The following is a 20831-nucleotide window of genomic DNA, read 5'->3' as shown; positions in this document are numbered from 1 at the left end:
AAAAGATGACCCGGGACCTGTCGTCAAAATCCCAAAAGTGATAAATGTCAGTGCTTTTTTTTTTTTTTTAAACAGCTGTCGGAATCCGTTCCCCCACCCTCACCATCAGTTTAAAGAATATTTTTTGCCTTTTAACCATGATAGGACAATATGAAAAAAAAAAAAAAAAAAAAAAAACGATGACCCGGGACCTGTCGTCAAAATCCCAAAAGTGTTAAATGTCAGTGGTTTGTATAAAAGACTGGAAAAATGCACAAATGTTAAATGAAAAGAGATGAAATTTTATTAATACTATAGTTTTATAAAAAAAAAAAAAAAAAAAAAAAAAAAAAGTTCCTTGGCATCTCAGTACAATTTTACAGTCTTAAAAATCACTCCATAAAATACACAGACACTTAAGTAGCAATGGAAATAGCCATTTTGGCCATTTAAGTCTATTCTCTGAGAGAGCATAATTAGAAATACATCTACTCTAAAATTCAAGCTAAAACTTGAGGGATGAGTAGTCCACTGTTAATATTCAAGTTAAAAGTGAATTCTTGTGTCAGGAAAATGTCTCAATATCCTTATGGCAAGCTATCATCAAGATTACTCAGCAAGCGGGACTGCAGATTGGTCACAATGCTTCTCATCATTCCGCTCAGATGTTCGTGCATCAGGCCCAACTGGTTGGGTGAACAGTGACCAAGTTCCTCTGAAGTTAAGCGTCCACCAAGGGCTACAACATCTGAGAGCAAATCATTAGATTTGTTCTCCTCAGCCATCAGTCCTGAATCCACTCCCGTTTCTAATGGTTTGTCATCTGCCAAAAATTAGGAGAAAAAAATAAAGTAATGAGGCAAGTCATCAATATGTATATGCGTCACCAATAAACCTGATTAAGTACCTTGAGCCTCTCCTGGTGTTTGCTCCTCATCTTGGTTTTGAGGAATCTCCATCTCTTCAGGCTCAGATGTCATTTTCTCCATTTCGTCAAAACTCTTGAGGTCATCAGAACGCCCTTTTCTCTGTAGAGCCAAATTTGAGGTGTAAGAATGATTTTCCATAATAAAGTGTAAGACACTTTTAAATAAGCTACACATTACCTGCTGTTCATAATAGGTTTTAAGTGCTTTCCTCACATTGGACAGCTTAGGTGAACGAATAGGAAGTGACTTGATTTCACTAGGGGTAAGGGCACTCAGGTCTCCAACCGTTTTAATGTTCCGGGCTCTAACAAGTTGGCCAAAGCCACGAGGCCTGATCATATGGAAAAATAATCAGCAATTAGTTACATTCTTACTACAGATATCAAAGAAGAAAAAAACTAATGTATTAGTTCACCAAATCCTCAAAAAAAATGTCAGTAATTAAAAATGAGGAATGAACTTAAACTGAACACAAGCTCCACTGAAGAGGAAATCTGGCTTACCACATGTTGGAGGATATCTGCGGTAAAACAGCCTCTACAGGGGTAGAGCAGCCAACAAGTGCTGGATAAACACAATCTTTAGCAATAGGACGTGGCTCCAGGCTCATTTCCGAAATCTATGATAAAGAAACAGAAACATTTTAACACCATTTCCATTGGAGGTAGTTGAAACTAAATAACATGAACAGTGTCAAACATTAGCAACTTTCACATCGCCTTAATTACTTTGAATTTGAAGAATTCGGTAGAATTAGTAGAATTTATGAATAAGTAGACTTATTTAATATAAACAGAATACAATATTTTAGTACATTGCAAGAGAACACTTACCAGGCATTTTTTAGAGCTTTTGGATCCAGGGCTACGGAGGTTACGTGGACTGAGACTTGAATAGCCTTTTGTGGGTGTAGTGATATACTGTATGAAGACATTTAACAACAGGCCATGAAAGAAATGTTGAAACAATTCAAGCAGTTTTACATCTAGATCTAATAATTTCAAAACTCTTATCACACACCTTCGACTGTCCACTCAAGACTTTTGACCTAGGTGAGCTTGTGCGAATAACCGGACTACGTCGATCAATATCATCAGCCAATTCTTGATGGTAAATTGGAGTTGCAAAAGACACTCGACGAGACTGCACAACAACAATGTTACATATAGTGGTTTCATACAAAGAGAAAATCTTCTAAGCTTACATTACAGTGGTTTCAATGAACATTTAGATAACTGGACTCAAATTAGGAATACGGTCCAATACCTTTTGAAGGGGGGATGGGGTATCTTCTTCACATGTTCTCTTCTGTCCCTTCTTCAGAATACTGGTAGATGGAGAAGCAGATGGTGACCAGACACGGGAACGGTTTCTGCTCGGGCTCTGGCCAGGCTCTAGCTCACCACTGAGAGCGTCTAAAAGTTTAGGCTTGGGTGGAGAATCTAAGCAGGCTTCAGAGGTACTACTTTGAGGTGGTACAGACGACTCTTGTATATCAGCAGAAAGAGCCCGATTGTCAATCTGAGTGTCTTCATCCTTCTCGATGAGACCAACATCCTTGTCAAGCAATTCTTTGCCATTTGACTCTTCTGGCAACACAACCTTTTCTCCACTCAGCTCTGGAACAGCAAGGTCTTTACTTTCCTTCACTGCTTCCTCCTGATGGACATGGGAAGACTCTAGTTGCTCTTGGCATATAGGTGCATCTTCCACTGGGCGACCTTGACTTGGAGAGGTGTCTTGAGGTGTTGAACTCTGGAGAGGTTCTTGACTTACTGAAGGGTTGTCTAATTCTTTGTTGTGCTTTGAACTATCTGTGCACCCAGAACTCTCCAACTGATTTGACTCTACCGCCAGGACTTTAACAAACCGATTTTTTGTTTCATCCCTCAGTTTGGATAATTCAAGCTGTGATCCTTCCTCTGCTTCGGACAGCTGAGAAACAATTACACCAAGCTTTGTAATGGGGCTTTCAGAAGACAAAACCTCACATGGGAGTTGAGCAGGCAAGGTTGAAAACGGCTGAACATCAGCAACTGGTAAATCTACAATTGGTGAGCTCTTGCTTTCCTCCAATACGGATGTTGGGCTTGAATGCTCAAGTTTAGAGTTCAGGGTGTCAACAGCAAGTGGAACCTGCTCAGGTTGAGAGTTCTGTGTGTCAACAGCAAGTGGAAGCTGCTCATGCTCAGGTTGAGAGTTCGGTGTGTCAACAGCAAGTGGAACCTGCTCATGCTCAGATTGAGAGTTCTGTTTGTCAACAGCAAGTGGAACCTGCTCAAGCTCAGATTGAGAGTTATGTGTGTCAACAGCAAGTGGAACCTGCTCAAGCTCAGATTGAGAGTTATGTGTGTCAACAGCAAGTGGAAGCTGCTCATGCTCAGGTTGAGAGTTCGGTGTGTCAACAGCAAGTGGAACCTGCTCAAGCTCAGATTGAGAGTTCTGTGTGTCAACAGCAAGTGGAACCTGCTCAAGCTCAGATTGAGAGTTCTGTGTGTCAACTGCAAGTGGAACCTGCTCAAGCTCAGATTGAGAGTTCTGTGTGTCAACTGCAAGTGGAACCTGCTCGTTTTTCAGATCCTTTGATTCTTGGACGTCACTGCCCTGTGAAAACACGTCCTGGTTGTTTAAAAAGCAGTTGCAGCTTCTAGATCGTCTACGTCCACGGCCCCGTCCCCTGGTATGTGGGCATTTACGCAAACTGCCAATCTTTAAATATTCTGATCTAGCCTGTGAAGATGAATTTGCTTCTTCACCCTCTCCCTTATCACTGATAATCTCTTTTTTTTCAGTATGAATTTCAGTTTTTAATTCTGCATCAGTTTCAGTTTTCAAATTTGTGTCAACTTTGTCATCATCTGCTCCTTTTTCAGAGCTGATCTGTTCATGTGGTACACTATAAGGGGAAGGACTCTCTTTTTTGTTTTTCTTAAGTTCATTGGTCTCACTAACTGAAATTCCCAAACTAGTTTCAGGATCCACCTCATCCTGTGACATCTCCATTGAGACTTCTGATGGAATATTAGCATCCTCCTTATCTGGCAGCATCTCAGTAACTTTAGATTCTGTGGCAACTGGTAGCACCTCAGTTGACAGGGGTTTCCGCAGTCTCTTTTTAGGCCTTGGCCCATCTTCTTGGCTATCAGGGGTTTCAGACTCTGTATTGTCGGTAGCCAACAAACCTTTAGATCGTCGAGTTCTGTATCTGCCAAGCCCTTGAGAGGAATCTTGGCTTGCACTCAACTCCTCAGCATTTACAATTGATGTAACATCTCTACTAGAGTCGGTCTCTTCTTCTGCAGTTTTCCTTCTCATAGCTCTTCCCTTCAACTTTGTCATTGTTTGGGAAACTGTCAGACTTGAATCTTCTTTGGTCTGTAGTAATTGAGATTCAGATCTCCTTGTTCTTCGCATTCGTACAGATTGCTGGCCATCAGCCTCAGAATCAGAAAGAGGTGTCTGTAAATGTTTCTTTTTCAAAGAGGATGTGGCATTTTGATAATCATTTTGAGAGTTTTCCTCTGCCTCCTTGTCTGTGGATTCGTTAAGTTGTGTTCTAGTCTTTTTCGCAGGTCTACCCAATGACAGACTTTTAGACTCATTGAGAGTTGGCAGTCTCTCTCTGCTTTGGCTATCCGATTGGGCTACAGGTGAACTTTCGTGAGAAGTCTCAGCTTGACTTGCCTGTGGAAGTGCCTGTGAAGACTCTGAAGAGAAAATCTGTGAACCACTTTGGTTAAGCTCTCCTTTCATCCCTTTACTTTTCTGCTGGTCACCTTCAACTTTACTGTCCTCCAGAACCTTAATTCTTCTTCCAGGTGAAGTGCTACATGGTGGCGCAAGTATTGACTTCTGCGTATTTGTCATTGAGTCTGCAACCTGACTGACTTGTTCTTTGCTTTTCATCTCCCCTGAATCTTCCCCTGGGCGAACAGGTTTACTTCGTCGCCTGCTCGACCTTCTTGGTTCTTGACTAGATTGAGAATTACCAAGACTCTGTGAATCTTTTTCAGGAGAGTCTGGTTCCTCCATACTGGCTTTGGACACAGGACTGCTCTTAACACCTGATGCTTCACTAGATACTTGGGTCTGGGTGTCAGGGACCACATCATCCTCTTCCTCCTCAGTACCTTCACAAGGATGACTTCTCGTTGACTTAATCTCATCTTTTGCCTCTTCCCCAGCTTTCTCATTTTGAGCAGATGGGTCAGTGCCGCTTCTCTTTTGAGATTTCTGAGAGTCCTCTTTTGTAGTCTGAGGTTGTGAGTCATTTGGAGTGCATTCTGCTTCCTTTGAAGAATCCAGTCTACTTGATTTCCGGGTGAGTGGACCAGTAAATGCAACAGTTGCAGGACTTGATTTCCCTTCAACATATTTCTCTAACGTTATGAACGATTGACGTCTGCTATTGGGTTTAGGAGGTGTACCTGATATCATATCAGATGAACCCGAAACATTAGGGCTGGTCCCCTCTAGTCCACTTTTCTCATGCACACTCGCATCAACTGTGATGCCATTGGATGGAGACTGATTCTTCTCTAAAGTTTGATCTTTATTTTGCACCGATTTCTCTGGTGTTTCTACGTCTGATCTGGTGCCTTCTTGCGTTACTTTAACATCATTGGATGGTTCTTCACTTGTGGTAATCTCCTTGGGGAAGGAAACAATATTAAAACCAATTAATACACATGTGGGAGATATGCGTGCAAGCTTTCTCTTATAATCAAATCAGCAGTGCCAGTCTGAAAAATTGCCGTTTTACCTTCAGCTGAACCTTAGCCTCTTCCTCAGGTTGATCCCTTTCATCTTTTGTCAATTTGTCCCTAAGAAGAAATATTATGTTTTAATACAGTGGGTAAAAAATTGAGTAAAAGCAAATCCATAATTCCAATACGTACATGGACTCCTCCTGACTCTGAGTACACTGTGAAAAGACTGTGGTATCCTGGGAGGCATCCAGATTATTATAGAGAGCAGGAATGTCAACCCTTATGCAAAATAAAAAAAACAATTAAAAAAACAAATGACAATTTCTTTTCAAAATGCTTAGAGAATTTTAATGGGTAGTTCACCCAAAAAAAAGAAAGTTATCCCATGATTTACACCTAAGGATGGCTTAAGAGTATCTTCTTTAAGACGAACACAACCAGAGTTATAATTGTTTTTTCTTTCCCTTTTCCCCTTACACCATTTCAGTTTCTATGGCCATGTTAACGGCGAGAGGCAAGTTTAATTATTCAAAAATAAAACTAAAGATGTTTAAGATTACATTTTTCTAAAAACCTTAAGACTACATTTGTAATTCTGAGATATATAAAAAAATATCCTAGTTCTTCCAAGCTTTATAATGGTAGTCAGTGGCGCTCCTGATTTTGAAGTCCAAAATAGTGCATCCATCCATTATAAAAGTGATTCACGTGGCTCCAGGGGGTTAATAAAGGCCTTCTGAAGAGAAGCAATGGGTTTTTGTAAGAAGAATATCCATATTTAAAACTTTACAAACTAAAATAACTAGCTTCCAGCAGACGGCCTACGCAAATCTATTTAAGCCAAAAGAGTAATCTCTGACTTGATGCCTGACACATTGACAAACACGGAAGCACAGAGAATAGAGCAAAACAAAACACTGGTCATGAATTAGATGTCTAAAACTAGAATTTCAATATAAGAGAAGAGGAGCTCCTACATCAGGTCAGAGGTTACTCTTAGCTCAAGTCGAGTTGCATAGGCCGTCTGCTGAAAGCTAGTTATTTTAGTTTATACAGTATAAACTACATTTTTGTATATAGATTACTTTTATGAAGAATGGATGTACTTTTTTGGACAAAATCAGGAGCGCCATTCACTGCCATTATAAAGCTTGGAAGAGCAAGGATATTTTTTAACATAACTCCAATTGTGTTCGTCTGAAAGAAAATAGGTAATATATACCTAGGTTGGCTTGAGAGTAAATCATGGGATAATTAATTTTTTTTAGGTGAACTATCCCTTTAAAGGTGACCGGACCTTCACAGACAAGGCTTAAGACTAGAATGCATGTTTGAACTGTCTTAAAGTAACACCAAGTAACTTTTCCTCTGCGGTCGCCCTACTGGTTGGAAGCGGAATTGTCCATTAGCGCTGTCGTAAATAATTTAGCCTACCGCAGCCTACTGTCGCACACGCACACTCGCTGTTGATCTCCAGCACCGGCTTTGGAATCAACAATGGCCACAGACAAGGTAGAGTATGATGCATGATTTACGCTTACAAAAGCGTCTGAATTTGAGGAAGTGGTGGGGGAAGTGACGTATGCCGTAAAGCACTCGAATTTTGTAGTTCTTTTTGTGCACGGGTTCCGACCCGAAACCCGAAGTTACATAGTACCAGTAAAAGCGATACAGACCACGTCAGGCTATGGCAGACGTGTAATTTAACTTATTTTAAGTCGATGTACAATCACAAGGGTCTTGGAAATATATTATGAAGGTTGAAAAACAACTTGCACTGACATGTATAACACCAGTAATGTTTTTTTTCTAGGGCACGTTATAAAAGCTACTTAAATATCCTAATTGAACTAAGGCCTAATCCGTGCTTAACCTAAGCTTGTCTTTGAAACTGGGTCTATAAGTCTAAAATTCAAACCATACTGCCCTGCACAATTACACACTTTTTTCATGACATGGCAGAGGTCTAAACCTCGCAAAATCGCCCGCCCGACGTCCCGGGGCTATTGTGTTTTCCAGTCGGGCTACCAAAATGCATAACCGGCCTGCCCGACGGGCTATCTGAAATAGTGTTCGCTTCAGTCTTGTTATAATCAGATTCAGCGCGTTCTTCATCTTCAATCCGCAGTGGCGCCGAACAGAGCGCACGTCAGAAACAGAGGACAGGGTGTGTGTGTTTATATATATCTGAGCCTCATTGGTCTGTCACTGCTCGTCAATGTCAGAATATTAGAGATTACCAATCAAATCAAAGTAGGCGGGATTTATATTCACAGAAGCGGTTGAGCGCGAATTTGAGCAGAGCGACTCGACGCTTCAGTTTACGGTCAAGTGTGATAAGATGTAAGTAGCTAAACAAAATATTTTTTTTAGGTCATAAATGTTAAACAACTGACAAATTATCAGGCAAACGAATTTACTTGTCTAATTTCGCCATTTTTAACTGAAAATAGGCCTTTGTAACGTGACTCATGTAGGCTAATGTAACTAGCTTACTGTCATTGTGAGGGGACGAGAAACATTAACAAAGCCGTTTTCATCTTGTTAGGCACAATATTAATAACTAATGTGTACATGTTGAGAATTAATATAGTACAATTTGTAGCCTTCAGTAAATTAAAAAAGTTCAGCTTTTGGAGGGGAAGAGACAGGGCAAGATGAGGAGACTGAGAGAAAAAGAAAGAGTGATGGATAGTGAGAGCAGGTATTGACAAATAGGCTACTGCCCGCTGACATGGTTTTAAAGCTATTCTTATCCTTTTTTTGGCCTTCAAACTTTTTGAAATGCAAATTTGAAATTTGAACCCCCTAACAACCTTAAATTTAGGACCTATTTGATTATAAAGCCCTGTATTAAGATCAATAATGAATGTGTACATATTGTGAATAAATTTAATAAACTTAGTTAGGCTACCTAGCTTTCCTAGTAGATTTCAGTAAATGAACGTGTCTAAGAAAATTATTCATAAATCAACCTATCAGCTGACCCCAAGTTTACTTTCGTCATTGACAGACAAAAAAGAAAAGCCTATCAGTCAAAGCTCAGCTTTATTAGGACGGGAAGAGAAAAACAAAGAGAAAAAGAGTGATGCTGATGAGGAGAGAAAAATAATCAGCTGTGTGACATGGTTTTAAAGCTATTGTTGTCCAATTTTTTTGGCATTCAAAACATCTTAAAATTCAATTAATTCCTAACCAATTTTCTACATTAAAAATTGTCTTTATGTGGGCTAGTAAAATTCATTTCGGGCTACCAAAATCTGAAGAGTTCCTGCCCGAAGGGCTACCAGCGATTTAGAAATTTTGCGAGCCCTGGAACTTAAACTTACCGTTTAGTCCTTTTAACCTCTTTCTGGTGCTCAGTCAGCACTCTCTCCTTTGTCTCAGGTGGAATGAAAACAAAATCTACTGATGCGGCCTCCTCAATAGCTTCTCGTCGCAAAGGCTTGGGCGATCCAAAATCCAGCTTCACCTAGAGAGACCAGGGGATTTGTTGAGGGATGTGCTGTGGTAGCCAATTAAGCACCACCATTGACATTTTCAAGTTCAGATGTTTTTTTGTTGTTGTTTTTTTACTTACAGACACTGGCTTTGCTACAGAGCCTCTTCCTTTAAGCTCTTCTGCCCGCGCCAGGAGAGAGTCCCTCTTTCCCACAGAGGTCATCTTCACCCCACTAACTTGTGTGTCCAGCTGAGAACTCTCACCCTTATTAGAGAACATAACTTTAGTATGCTCTTAGGAACAACAGAAAACTAACAAAGGGGACAATATGTTTAAGGTAAACTGCTCTGTGTTCTTCAGGATTTACATGATTGTTAGGAACACTATACACACCGTATACTGTCCACTGCAATCATCTGGTGCATCAACAGCTTCAAAACCAGGTAAAATCAATAGAGTTTTCTGCTTAGCCTGACTTAAAACAGACCTAAAAAAGAAAAAGTGTCTCTTTGTCAGTCTCAAAAGGGAAAAAATTGCATACTTGATTTAAAGATCTGAAAATCTGCCTACACAACATGTTACACAAATTCCCAGCAATGACATGAAAACGTACTTCAGAGGCTCAGGGTAAGTCAAGGTGAGTGCATTTCCAAAGGTGGCATTCCAGAACTGAGTGACCACAGTGCGAATTTGCTTGCTCTTGTGCGGAAAAAGCACACAGAGCAAGGGCGACAACAGAGCAAGCATCTCATCGTTGTGCAGAGTCAATTGTGTCTGAAGGCAGCCAAGCAGGTCTGTGGCCAGTTTCTCCAACTAGGAGAGAACATAAAAATACATATCAGAGCTGCTGTAGTTTCGATTTCATATTTACACCTGGGTAAACTCTTACCTTGTGTCCGAGCGTAGCACTGGGCTTTGGTGGATCTTCATAACTTTTATAAATGAAAAAAAAAAGTGTTACACAAGAAAGAAAGAAAAGAAACATTCTATGTATGAAGGATGAGAAAACACAAACCTGGAAAACTGTTCATAAAGGTGTGCGAGTGGTTTGGTGAGGGTGGACAGCACCTCTTGAATGAACGTGGGCATTGTGATATTAGTCAAAAGACTAGACAAGATGGAGACCATCGTCAAGCCAAGTCCATTTAAAGCTCCACAGGTGGGCTCCACAGATTCTTCTGAGGGGTCCACAGAAAGAAATGCATCTAGAGTCTGCATCAGGAGAGTGTGGAAGGTCGAGAGATTCCCCAGAGCTTTGCTTCTCTTGCGCACCCAACTCAAAGGTGTATGAGGAGCTAGGGATTAGCACATGAAAAGATGGTCACAAGGTGCCATTAACACAACTTTACCCATTTGAAATTGAAGCAAAATCCTTACATTTCATCTTCTGTTGAAATTGTGGGGTGTAAGGAGAGAAGTCCATACTCTCAATGATGACCAGCAAGATGTTTGCTATTGCATCTAGCATAGGCAGACTCTAAAACAAAGAAATAAAAAAAGGATGAGACCAATTATAATAGACCCAACACTCCAATTAGGCGCACAATTTAATACAATTTTCCAAATATAATGTTGCAAGGTTGGAAGTGCCGTACTTTCAGAGCATCGCTTTCAAGAGAGGCAGATATCTTGGCACACATCTCTTCACAGCATATATTCTCCTCAGCTGTGGCTACCAAAGCAGAGCAGCGAGCAAATGCCTTGTAAAGCCTGGACCAAGAACTGATCATGGCTTTCTGAGTGATCTATTCAAGAAATAAAGTAAAATAAGGACATAAATAAAATTAAATACTTGCATAATACTGGAGAAATCATTGTACAAAGGCTATGATGGGCTCTTACCTGGGGTAGGGCTGAACCAGGAAGCAGATGAAAGACTGGAAACATCAAGGCACTGTAAATGGCACTGAAGTTATGCTCCAGAGCATCTCCTTGATTCACTTCATTGGTCTATGTTGGAACAATAATTTATCAATAGTAGTGAAATACAAGATTTGACTGGCACTTAAATGCACATTCATTCTATAGCACAGATGATTTAAATGTAGTACCTGAGTGATTGTGTCTGTCAGAGGGTTTACCACCACACTCCACATCCTCCAGAGCTGTTTCTTGTTCTTTACAACCTCCGCACTCCCACTAACCGCTCCTAAAACAGCCTCTCCAAATGCCAGGGGCGATGTAGGTCCACAAAACCCACAGCTCACAAGGGTTTCCAGGCTAGAGAAAAACCTGCCAGATGACAAAGAAAATAAATTTATATGGAAAAAAAAATAATTAGTATAACTAAACTATTAAGTTTAATGCAACAACAACAAAAAGTACTCTCCGAAATATAACTTTTGGTCTTGATATTAGGTATTAAAAGACTTCAAAATTAAGTCTTATGGTTACCTCTCATCTTCAAGAAATGATGAAAGCTGGTTACTTTTGTAAAATAGCAGTATTAGGAAAAGTGCAGGTGTACCCTGGAAAAGTACATGTGGAAAAATCTTATTGACACATTCATAATACAAAGACATGCATGGATGAAAAACGAATCATTTTGTTTAACAATTTACCAAGGCTTTACCATAAGTGGTAAAAGAGAACTCACGTTCAACACATCCATGTTTGCCACTTGATAAGCTGCAGAACCAAGCACCTTCTGAGGGATTCCTTTAATGGTGGCTTCCAACAAAACCTGCAGCAAAAAATGTTTAAGCAATGAAATTGTTTGAACAGCAGGGTCAAACTAACAACCTACATAAATATTTAATACAATACAATACAAAGTTTTCATGTTTTTGAAAGAAGTTTCTTATGCCCACCAAGGCTGCATTTATGTAATGAGTAATGAGTATATAGTAATAACTAGGGGTGTCATGATTCTCCAAATCCTTGATTCGATTACATTTTCGATTCTAAGGTCACAGTTCGATTCGATTCTCGGTTTTTAGTTTTTTTTAAAGCACAGGTTGCTATTTTATAATTTTTAGACCAGACTTTTATGCAATATCTGACCTTTGTTTGCAATGTACCACACTACATTGTCAAATTTAAAACATTTATTAAGAACATAATGTAACAATAACTTATATCTTCAGTCAATTGGAAACTTAAGCAAAATAACCTGCTTAATCTACTTTCTAAAGTAATCTACTTTCTCTTTTGTAACTGCAGTCTTCTTCACAGAAGATGCCATTCAAGTTCACAACAAAACAAACAAACAGTTTAACAGATAAATATATGCGTCGCGCAGAGCCACGTCTTTAAAATTCTAACACTTTATTCTCAGAGTGTAGGCTACACACACACACACCACACCACACCGGCGGCGCCATTCGGCGTCTGTCCGCGGGCCGGCGGCGCCCAGCAACGGCTCAGGACCTTGTTCAAAATTAATCCTGCCGTGCCAGACTGAGTTGTCAAAGACGCGACGCTTCTTGTCCGGTGTGTGCGATACCTCGAGTTGTCAGACGCGGCGCTTCTGGTCCGGTGTGTGCGCGATACCTCGAGTTGTCAAAGACGCAGCACTTCTCGTCCGGTGTGCGGCCCCAGAGGAGGTTGACTCGCAGCATTTCAACACGCGTGTTTTTTTCCGCTTGACAAGCCGACCGAACTGGACATGGAGGCGTGGCAGCATCGACTATTCCATTTTCTAATTCGATGTTCGAGATTGTGACTTAATTTCGATCGAGACACCCTTAGTAATAACACTAATATTATTTAAAAAATTCTTAATAAAAGTAATAATCTTAATGTGATAAAGTAATTTATTCCTGTGATGGCAAAGCCACTCGTCACACCCCCTACATTTTAGTATGCTGATTTGTTGCTTAAGAAACATTTCTTATCAATGTTGAAAACAGATGTGCTGCTTAATATTTGGGGGGAAATCAGGATACTTTGATGAATAGAAGTTCAAAAGACCAGCATTTATTTAAAAGAAATATTTTGTAACAAATGTCTTTACTTCAATTTTGAACAGTTTATAGCATCCTTGCTGAATTAAAATATACATTAAAAAAAGTAGTACACGTTCAGTGATCAGCATGCTAGACTGCAGCTGGGTTAAGCATCACTGTTTCAGCATCAAAGTAATTGAACAGGTCATTTTCACCATGAAGTGCCATCTTACCAGTGCACGTTCAGCAGGCAGCGCATCTGAGGACAAGATGGACTGAAGAGCCTGTAGGAGAAGCGTAAGGACCTCTGAACCCTGCCGTTCCTTCTTGTTACCTGTTGACGAATGTGACAGAAAAACCTTTTGAATTAGCCATTATTCACAACAAAAGAATATGTGCAAATTATCTTTGACTTAAATGTTCACCAACCAGCTTCTATAGCTGTGCTGACAGAACCGATCAGGTTGCTCCAAATGAGATTAAGAAGTGCTTCTGTGGAAAATAAATACTCAAAGTGATGAACATGGACAGACTGATCTAAACAACAATAAACAACCTTAAAAAGACAGACAGCTAAAGATGAAAGTTAAGTTGGCATCAGGACTCTAGGCTACATTATGCAGATGACATTGTTGAATACCTGGAGCATGTTTTCCAACAGTAATGAAGCCATCGCTGATGGCTGATATGAGGGTAGAGGCATGTCTGCTGAAGAAGGAAGGGCTGGTGAGGAATGGGTGCGTCAAGGGTTCTGAAAAAAAAAAAAAAAAAGTTTCATTCCATCACTGCAATTTCATCAACTTCTCATCGTAACGTGAGGTTCAACATATTAGGCTGTAGTAGTACATGAACACATCTCTAGATTTCTAATCAAATACACATTTATGTCACTCATGTTAACTTCGTACAGACCTTGAAGCCCAATGCATCACTGATAGAACATTTTCAAAGCTCAGACAATACTGTGTGTATGATTACCTAAGTTGAGTTGAAGACTTTCTTTAGTAGCTGTGGCCGTGACCTCTGGACCCAGGAGCCAGTGCAGAATCATCTCTAGTCCCAGGAGCTGAATGGAGCGGTAGGACTGAGACGCCTGCATGCTGCTGTTCAGATTCATGCGAGGAGTAGTGCTCGTCGAGCTGCAGGAGGGAATGCCTGGAGAACAGGATAATGAAGAATGACGACATGCAGCTAATAAGACAATATTAGGGCTACACACAAAAAAGAACCAAGGACTTTAAGTGGAACTGTTTTTTTTGTTTTACATATAAAACTAATCTAAGCTGCCATCTCATTCTATCCCCTTTATATGATGTTACGATTAAGTAACAATGAGGAAATGAGCTGTACCTGTTTTAGGTGTATTAGCGGTGCCATTGCTTGGGTTAGGGGTTCGAGCAGGTGTAGTGGGGGACTGCAGTGGAGAATCAGGAGGAAGTGTGCTGTGCAGTAGAGGCACACCAACCTTTCAGAAGGAGGTGGAAAGAACGGATAGAGAAATTGTTACCGTAATCAACCATTGGAACCATGGCCATACATTAGTTACAACTGTCTGCAAGGACCAAAAATTATCTATATCAACATAAAACAGTGAATTTTACCTGCTCAAAGTTAGCGGACAAGTTGGGCCCGAGCTTGACTACGAGATACCACCACACCTCCAGCTTGGTGAGCAGAAGAGCTTCAGTCCTGACTTGGATGGAACTGAGGGGCTGCATGAGGAGCTTCAGACGCTTACTGCTGCACAGGATATCTGCTCAAGAGAAACCGGTTACAACTTTAAAACACGAGGGGAGAAAATTTAGGATGCAAAATCATCATGAACTGCCGCTGGCCGGTTACAAAGAATTTTCGCACCTATTGACCAATACATTTCAATGGCATGTCAGTTGTGATCACTAGGCAAGGATTTTTAAACACTCACTAACAGCAGTTTTTAACCAATAAAATATTTTTGAGCTATGCATAAAAAAATATGACTTTCCACAAAACACAATTTTGTAATTCACTGATATTCTTAGGTTTTCCATGACAGTGCCTATTACACCAAAATTCAAAGAAACTTGCCTGGATTAAGGGCAAAATTGTCAATGAGGCTCTTCCAAGCTATGAAAGCAATCTTCTTAATATTAGGGGAAGAGTTGCGGAAACCCAGCTCCTCTAAATACAGCAAGGAATTAATAAAAGCACCGCCTTTGTGGAGCAACTGAAAAGAGACAGAAACACATCCTTATCCACACTGACAATATCAAGATTCAGAACTGAAAAATGGAGACTTGAAGAGCAGCATTTGGTGACTGAGAATCTTACCTTCCCCAGAAGTTTCACAAACAAGGGCCAGAGCTTCAGCATATTCGTCTCATTCTTAGAGGCAAACAGCTTCTGCATTTCAGGGATGAGCATCTGGAGGCAGGAGAGCAATAGATATATGTAAATAGATATAAATATGCACAACAACAAAAAAAGCTGCTTTGTACATCCGCATAACACTTACAGAGGACATCATTGGCTCTACAATGGCCGCCACGTCCTGCTGTTTCTCCAGAAGAAGAGGCAGGCCCAGTTCCAGTGCTGCTGCCGCACGCAAGCGCACTTTATTGGCTGAGTGAACCACGAGAGGAACAACCAGCTTGGCCCAGCACACGGCTCCAGCAGCCATCTGAGTGGGGGCCTGCTCCAGCAACCTGACGGTCATCACAAAATCTTATTTACAGAGTATCTCAAGTATGAAGGACATTGCAAGATGGCAGTAGCAAGAAAAAGAAAGTATGAGAAATTTCATCAAACCTTATGATGACATTGAGCGACTCATGGTCAATGAGGATCGACTGAACCTCTCGAGTCTGCATGGCCTCTAGACTCTTGAGAATCTCTGGGGCCTGAAATGTAGAAAACATTTTAGCCACAAAAGATGGAAAATCACGGGGAAAGAACATAAAAACAGGTTTATTTCAAGCAAACCTTTTTGGACGCCACCTCCGGCGGAAAATTCTGTTTTGAAATCACCCATAATGCTCGTGTACACGTAAACTTCTCCTTGGACTTTACAACAACATTACAGAGCGTAGACAGAATATCTTCTGAAATATTTGCTGAAGGAAAGAATGCAAAAAAGGATTATGAATGCTGCTTATTATGGGGGATAAAAAATATATATTATACTAGAGAATTAAACATTCTATACCTGGTATGACTGAAACGATGTGTGAGTGGAAGACACAGAATCCCAAAGCCTGCAGTGCAGCTTGACACAGCTCCTCATTCTCACTCGAGATATGAACCTAAAAAAAAAAAAGGTTTACAGGGTTGATGCATAGTTAAGATATACAGCTTTCTGAAAGAACAACCTTTTCTTGTTATGGAGAAAGAAATATAATGCTAAATATTCAGTTACAAACACAAAGTGCCAGTGAATGAGTCTTAATTCACAGAGACGACAACTTACCAAAAGGACTTTACTAAGACGTGCAAAATGCTTTACAACCACAGGCAGAAACTGACGTCCTTCCTCTCCATTGAGACGGCTAAGAGAAAGAAAGAACGACAAAGACTTATGATCAATCTATTAATGACTAAATCATACATCAAGCAAACAGTTGAGCATTTTTTACACCATATTTGATGTGCTTATGTATGTGCGTTTATATTAGGGCTGGGTATCAATTCAGATGTCTCGGTTCGATTTACAAGATCTCAATTAAATTATATTCTCGATTTGATCCAATGAATTCAATGATTACATTTTCACTAGCCCCACCACAAAAAAGTAATAAGAGAATAAATTAGTTCGTTTTTTTACCCATGTACCCTTGTTTTGTAATATATAGGGTTATGACACCCAATATTTTAAACAGTAAAATTTAACGATTCTTTATTCCATTTTCGATACCATATCTAAAACTACTAACTAATATAAATTTCAAAGATTTTTAAAGACAGATAAACATTCTTTAATAAAAAAAGAGCAAATAATCCAACTACAAGCAATAGCACAAATAAATTTAGACCAAAGATACAAATGAAATAATGCTTTAAGTTTTTCAGGTAGGTCTAAGAGTAGTTTTCAGGTACAGAAATTGAATAAAGTAATTACAGGTAAAATAACACTGCATATAATCTTCACAGTACAAATTAAATAAAGGTTCATCCTTATTAAAGTTACAAAAAAGTTAAGTGAAGAGAGTGATTTTCTCTTTGTCTTTTGTAGCTTAACATTAAAAACACACAGCAACAGGGATATTAGGTTGCTGTCACTTTATGACTAATGCACGGATCCAATAATGATACACATGCGTTCTTTCTCTACTGCTTAAGTCAGGGGTCACCAAACTCGGTCCTGGAGGGCCGCTGTCCAGCAGAGTTTAGCTCCAACCCCAATTAAACACACCTGAACCAGCTAATCAAGGTCTCACTAGGCATACTAGAAACTTTCAGGCAGGTGTGTTGGACCTGGTCGGAGCTAAACTCTGCAGGACAGCGGCCCTCCAGGACAGAGTTTTGTGACCCCTAGCTTAAGCCATAACTTCCCATGTTTACTTGGATACTCGCAACGGCTGGCATTGAGATAAATATGCTGTCTAAGACGCGCGGGTGTGTGCACTCAAAAAACTTCTTTCACTTGAATGTTTCAATTGGCAAGGCTTGCAAACGCATGCAAATGGTAAACTTTCGTGACCATGCAGCACTGGCCCGATCGGGACACTGACAGTTCCTTCAACAAACATTTTACGCTGAAAGGCGCACATGTAGCTGCCATGTTCAAAACTGAATGAATGACAGGGTCCCACTGTAACATCGCACAAGGCAAAAAGAGAGGATGAAATCTAGTGAAGACGACTAGTAATAAGATTAACGTCAATCAGATACGTTCAATGTTTGCGGAAATAGATACGGAAAAAAATCTATTCGTGGCTTTTGAAAATCAATGCCGAATCAACCACATTAAAAAAAAAAGAAAGGCGATTAATTGAAAAATCAATTTTTTTGGCAAGCCCTAATTTATATGTGAATAAAAACCCAAATGAAATCTGTTCACATTATAAAGCATTTAAGTCTCTTCAAAAGAATTGGATTAACTCGCTCTATTTACATGGACTTGGTTTACAACCTCTTTAAGAACTTTTTTTAAGCGAGACAACTTGTGGAATGAACTTTCAACGGAGGGACAGACATCTCTCAGATTTCATTAAAAATATCTTCACTTGTTTTGAAGATGAACTAACGTGTAATGGGTTTGGAATGACAAGAGGGTGAGTAAATGACAAAAATGTTTTTTTTTTTTAAATGAACTAACACTACACATCAAACAGCTTCTGAATTGCAATTTCATACAGTAGTTGCTAACAAATCTAACACTACAATGCTAAAAGAGATTCAAAAATAAAGCAGAAATACATACATTTGACTAAAACCTACTCAGTGAGACACCAAACCTGTAAGCAAACACTTACTTTGCGATGGTGATGTAGGCATCTGTCTGCTCTGACAGCCCAGCTGCTTCATCTTCCAGACACTCTAGAAGAGGAAGGAGGCTAGCACTAGATAGAGGCACTGCAGCCATCATCCTCACAACCTGAAAGGCGTGTAAAGCACATTAAAGCAATGCATACCACATCAGCAGAACCTGATTTCACAAAGTACAACATGTTCCTGGATCCGCATATTTGTAGGTCCTGGAACAACATGCCAATCAATCAATCAGATTTGAGGGACGCGTTTACAGTTTGTCAAGTACAGACACCTCTTCATCAGTGTTTTCACCTATCATTGCCCTCTGATTTTAGGGATAACTTGTGTGCAGGGGTAGGGATATGTTTAGGATTACAGTTTCAGAAAGGAATGTTGTTCCAGGATCAACAAAATATGCCTAACTTGGTGAAATCAAGACATGCTTGTAGCATTAATTACAAGACAGAACGTAATGGATTTTTTTATTATTATTATTAAATATGTTTAAGGAGTACCAATTCAGTTGAGTAACCGGAGAAGGGCTTTAGTTTTAAATTCTGGACCTCTTAATCTTTTCAAAATATATTTAGAAACTACTGTGCCCCTTGGACCTTTAGGACCCTAGAGTGACTCTCACCTTTCACCTCACATGCTACAGCCCTGGCTGAGAGTTTTGCATTATACATTTCTGCGATTAATAGCCGATTATGAAAAACTATGCATAATCAGCATGTATGAACATTTTATATTTTAACCATGTCATGTTATATTGGTAGTGAAAGTGAGCTAGAACAGATCAATGCATGCAGGACATCGTGTTCTCTTGTTATGATAAGATATCAGGCGCACAAATGGCACTAATGCCTTCAATACAAGAGCACAAGATCGAAATTCGGTCATCTACTATTCCTTAAGGACACATTTTGGGAGAATAACCCCTAAATACGACGTTTAGCTAGCCAGAGAGGCTAATAACAATACGCCGTCCATCTTTATTAAACCTCTCTGCGATAGACCTTAACGCCTTTGCTTTAAAATATAAAGTTTTTACTGGTGGGTGTGCACTAATAATATGTTTAACTTATTTGTCTGATGTGCAAATATTAGTCCACATTATCGTTTGCATTGTAAAGCTATTGTCTTAACATGTGCGTTGAGCGTACAACTTGTGGGCACCTCGCGAGCAACAAATACAGAGATCAAAATATGTCGTTAATTGAAAACTTTAAAACGCCATGTAAGTTTTTGCTGTAATCAATCTAATCCAACAGGAACTTCCCCTACAAAGACTGCAGAGTTAGCGAGCTAACGTTAGTTACCATCATCATGTTACCCACCCAACCCCCTGAACACACTCATGAACAGACACAACTCAAGATGTCTCACCTCGCGCCTGAGGACACGCTAACAACCACTGAAGGCGATATCATCGACACACGATATATATCAGAGAAATTGGAGGGGTTTATACTACAGTGTTTGTAAACGATCACGACTGCGCTGCTCTGTCCACTCCTCTCCCCGCGAAAATGCTGGCGCCAAACATGACGCGCGATTGACGCGTCACCTTCAACCCGACGTCAACTCCGCCCTCTCATAAATAATTTATTGGATGAAAATACAATCAAATTAAGACAATATGGTCATTTGTTTAGTTCATTTTTAGTAAAATTGCTCACCTAACATTACAGTTTGCAAATGCACATTTAATACGTTACCTCAATTCTCTGATCGAGGGAAATGCTCAACCATTTTTTCCATCAGTTATTCGGTGCAGTGTTCAAAAAAATTGTATTGCCAAATTCAGTTTTTTTATTAGTTATTCGTGTTATGTTGTGTTGAGCAGAGTTGCTACGAAGAATGTCAACAGTAACTTCTGCCTCAAGAGAAATTAAATGATGTCATAATTTCCTCTTCCTTATGTGTTCTACTTTATGTAGGCATAAGATATTATGAAGAATGTTTGTAAACCAATATGCAAAAAAATACTTTGGTTACCATTAACTTATTATATGTAGCCCACACACACACACACAAACACACACACACACACACACACACACACACACACACACACACACACACACACACACACACAAACTAAAAAATCCCTGAAAAAAAGATCTTCTTTTAGTTACACAGAAAAAGAAAGTCATGTTTGGAACAACATAAAGATGAGTATGATGACAGAATTTTCTTTTGGGGGGAAACTTTCCCATAAATAAAATGTTTTTTAAAGCAATCATCTTTGTCATAGCCCTAATTTTCAGAAGAAGTAATCCTACAGAATTGTTTCTTCAACTTCAGGCACTTTATAGGTCATAAAAATCTTTTCAAAACTGTATTTTTGAGTCATGAACAAGATTCAGGTGTTAAATAACATTTCAAAAATGTTTAAATAGGCCTACTTGTTTTAGCGGTTTTTATGTCAGGGGGT

The 20831-nt window shown here is 39.6% G+C and overlaps 1 protein-coding gene across 2 annotated transcripts; it reads right to left on the bottom strand.

Moving 5' to 3' along the window:
• Window positions 1-261: 261 nt before the first annotated feature.
• Window positions 262-19976, bottom strand: rif1 (replication timing regulatory factor 1). 2 transcript variants are annotated; one of them, XM_079618179.1, is made up of 37 exons: window positions 19781-19976; window positions 18397-18518; window positions 16392-16470; window positions 16131-16227; window positions 15908-16038; window positions 15734-15825; window positions 15441-15630; window positions 15257-15349; window positions 15014-15152; window positions 14548-14699; window positions 14297-14411; window positions 13925-14101; window positions 13587-13697; window positions 13376-13438; window positions 13180-13280; window positions 11656-11742; window positions 11454-11527; window positions 11111-11291; window positions 10902-11009; window positions 10655-10804; window positions 10437-10536; window positions 10075-10354; window positions 9949-9991; window positions 9673-9872; window positions 9453-9546; window positions 9198-9323; window positions 8947-9089; window positions 5807-5896; window positions 5671-5731; window positions 3327-5558; window positions 2175-3230; window positions 1929-2051; window positions 1742-1828; window positions 1412-1527; window positions 1086-1239; window positions 887-1007; window positions 262-802 (listed from the first exon to the last, which is right to left on the bottom strand). In XM_079618179.1, the coding sequence occupies exons 2-37, from the start codon at window positions 18507-18509 to the stop codon at window positions 567-569; spliced, it is 7515 nt and encodes a 2504-aa protein (XP_079474305.1). In that variant the 5' UTR covers window positions 18510-18518; window positions 19781-19976; the 3' UTR covers window positions 262-566. The 2 variants fall into 2 exon arrangements, with proteins under 2 accessions (XP_079474305.1, XP_079474304.1); XM_079618178.1 differs by having other exon boundaries at window positions 2175-5558.
• Between the last annotated feature and the right edge of the window lie 855 nt (window positions 19977-20831).

Source organism: Phoxinus phoxinus (genome assembly GCF_949152265.1).
Source record: "Phoxinus phoxinus genome assembly, chromosome: 7".
Lineage (NCBI taxonomy): Eukaryota > Metazoa > Chordata > Actinopteri > Cypriniformes > Leuciscidae > Phoxinus > Phoxinus phoxinus.
The sequence above is the reverse complement of the archived record's forward strand: the minus strand, read 5'-3'. Positions and strand labels throughout refer to the sequence as shown.